Consider the following 1,445-nt stretch of genomic DNA (forward strand, 5'->3'; position numbering starts at 1 on the left):
GATATTTTCATGAACTGTGTCAATAGACAAGTACTCCTTCAAAGTACAAACAAGGATGATTTCTTCATGGTTGTTTACCTTGAGTGAAACAGAATCCATCATTTCTGAAATTGTTAAAGTCCCCTGGGAGTCTTTCTATATTTTTATTGATGATCACTGACAATATATCTATGTAGCTAAAGTTTCTAGGTGGTGCAAATAGTTAACGTTGTAGTTAAGAGGTTGAAGGTTTGAGTCTACCCATGGTCTCCTTGCAAGAAAAAGCTTAGTGATTGAGTTCCAAATCATCAGCCATCAAAAACCCTGTGGCAATCAGCTCTCCTCAGATACATCTTGGAGGTCCCGAAGCAAAGTTGACCACATAACATTTATTTTAACAGATTTTTGCATATTTAAGTTACACCCGCACACACAAATACATGACATTGTACTGAAAATGATGGAAATGAACTATAAGAGTAACTCGAGAAAATCTTTCTCATTATTTTATGGAAATATCTCATTGTTTCAAAAGTCCACCAAATGTGCAATAAATTCAATTACCTTTTCCTATTTTCTTCATCCTTGCAAAATATTACACCTCATCTTTAGTTTGGCTCAGGGGACCCACTGAGTCTTTACAGTATTCATGATTTGCTGAAACCTACTTGACACATAATTCCCTTTTCCCTTTCTTTTCCCCTGGTCTGCCAGGAAAATTTCGAGAGGAATTTAAAGCTGCATTTTCTTGCTGTTGCCTTGGAGTTCACCATCGCCAGGAGGAGCGGCTCACTAGAGGAAGAACAAGCACAGAGAGCCGGAAATCCCTGACCACCCAGATCAGCAATTTTGATAACGTCTCAAAACTCTCAGAGCAAGTTGTGCTCACCAGCATAAGCACACTCCCCGCAGCCAACGGAGCAGGGCCTCTTCATAACTGGTAGCATATTTATTTGTATAAAATCTCTGTAAACAGAAATGTTATTTTTCAGATGGTTTAAAGCTAAAATTAAATGCGAGGTTGGGTGCTTTGGTTTTCGGGTTTTTTTTTTTTTGGTTTTTTTGTTTTGTTTTGTTTTTTAATCTGCTGTTCTTTGGAATTAAAAAAAACTGTTTAAAATAATTTCTCGACTTTTGATTTAGATGCGATAGAAATTTAACCTTCAAGTGGATTTATTTCAATCTTTTGCCAATTTTGCTTTCATATATTATGATTTATGTGCCAAGTAAATGTGTGAATGTTTCTAAACCTTCTATAATCCCTTGTTTTAATCCTTCACATTCAATTAAATTGCTAAAAATTACCAAGTTATCCATTTTTTTTAGTTACCAAAAGAGGCATCAGTTATGAATTCTACAGGGATATATAAATTGGCTTTCATAGTTAAAAAAAAATCAAAGCCTAAATTTACCATGTGACATCTAGGGGACTCTATATATAAAATTGGATATTTCATTAGAGAATT

General features: G+C 34.9%; 1 protein-coding gene across 1 annotated transcript in view; it reads left to right on the plus strand.

Annotated features, from left to right (window-relative positions):
• HCRTR2 (hypocretin (orexin) receptor 2) overlaps positions 1-923 on the plus strand; it is a 156,363-nt gene extending 155,440 nt beyond the window's left edge. Inside the window, exon 7 of the mRNA XM_006893137.1 lies at positions 694-923. Within this exon, the coding sequence (XP_006893199.1) occupies positions 694-923 (230 nt within the window). The remainder of the gene's footprint in view (positions 1-693) is intronic.
• Positions 924-1,445: the final 522 nt, after the last annotated feature.

Source organism: Elephantulus edwardii, unplaced genomic scaffold, assembly GCF_000299155.1.
Source record: "Elephantulus edwardii isolate Elephantulus edwardi_28Jun2011 unplaced genomic scaffold, EleEdw1.0 scaffold00124, whole genome shotgun sequence".
Classification (NCBI taxonomy): Eukaryota; Metazoa; Chordata; class Mammalia; order Macroscelidea; family Macroscelididae; genus Elephantulus; species Elephantulus edwardii.